The sequence below is a fragment of the Monopterus albus genome, unplaced genomic scaffold (assembly GCF_001952655.1).
Source record: "Monopterus albus unplaced genomic scaffold, M_albus_1.0 scaffold23.1, whole genome shotgun sequence".
NCBI classification, from domain to species: Eukaryota; Metazoa; Chordata; class Actinopteri; order Synbranchiformes; family Synbranchidae; genus Monopterus; species Monopterus albus.
In genome coordinates, this window is record NW_018127903.1 from 1,728,427 (window position 1) to 1,729,554 (window position 1,128).

Genomic DNA, 1,128 nt, shown 5'->3' on the forward strand with positions numbered 1-1,128 from the left:
AATCAGGAAATGCTTACTGAGCCACCGGAACAAGCGGACACATGAACAATGGGGCAACAAGACCCGAAAACCAAATGAACCAGCAACCAGGCTGAGGGAAGGGAGGAGAATATATAGGCAGAAGACCAGGGGATAATGAGCAACAGGTGGAAACAATGAATGGTGATTGTGAACCTGGGTAAAGCTGGGGCAGATGAAGGGACACAAGACAGGAAACTAACCAAAATAGAAGCACCAAAAAGGAAGCAGGACCACAAACCATGACACCTTTTTCATGCTAAACATTTTGACATGTAATTGCTGGACAAACAGATCCAACTTTTCACATTAATAATAGGTGCATGCTATTTAGGTGTGTCCACTCCAGTGCCCTGATATGTACATGCTGGCTTACTTCTGTGTTATCACCCCACCCACACTACTTCTTCTTCTTGTTGCTTTGATTGACAGTTGGCAAACCAATGCCATCCACGTTTCATTACACCTGACCCTATATCAATGGTATCAGTTACACCTGTGCTCTTGACAAGTTCAAGTGCCTGCTATAAAAATGGTTTGTTATCAGTGATAGTTTAATAAAGCAATAAAAAAGGTGACGAACTAAGAAATTTGGATAAAATTTTAGGGGGTTTAGCATTTTAACAGTTTGTATCATGCGTTAATTGAGCCTCACAGGCATAATAATATCTTATTCTTTATATAATACCAATTCTGGAACTTGCTGCATTATCCAGTGTGGCACTTAACTTTATGTTGTTTTTCTTTAGGTGAAACAATGGTGATTGCTGCAAAAGTCGACAATTCCTCATCCAAAGACATGACACCCAAATTCACTTTAATCCAGGATGTCCTGTACCTTGCCAACAGCAGTACCAAACATAAGAGCAATGTTATCTTCAGAATGGCTGGCAAAGGTATTAAACCCCAAACACAGGAGGAGCTCAAGTGTGAAGTCAAAATACCTTGTGATCAGAAGCCAACAATCCAAAACTGTGACATTATCAAAGTGGAATACCATTTAAAGGTATGCAACAGTGTAATAAATCCACTGACAGAGCTATTTTCACTTAATTCTGTAAAGCTGCTGACCCAGAAATATTTATATTTGAAGATGTTTTTAAATTTCTT

General features: G+C 39.3%; 1 protein-coding gene across 1 annotated transcript in view; it reads left to right on the forward strand.

Moving 5' to 3' along the window:
* LOC109957028 (arrestin domain-containing protein 3-like) overlaps window positions 1–1,128 on the forward strand; it is a 16,109-nt gene that overhangs the window by 3,664 nt on the left and 11,317 nt on the right. Inside the window, exon 5 of the mRNA XM_020594598.1 lies at window positions 768–1,075. Coding sequence (XP_020450254.1) covers window positions 768–1,075 — 308 coding nt within the window. The remainder of the gene's footprint in view (window positions 1–767; window positions 1,076–1,128) is intronic.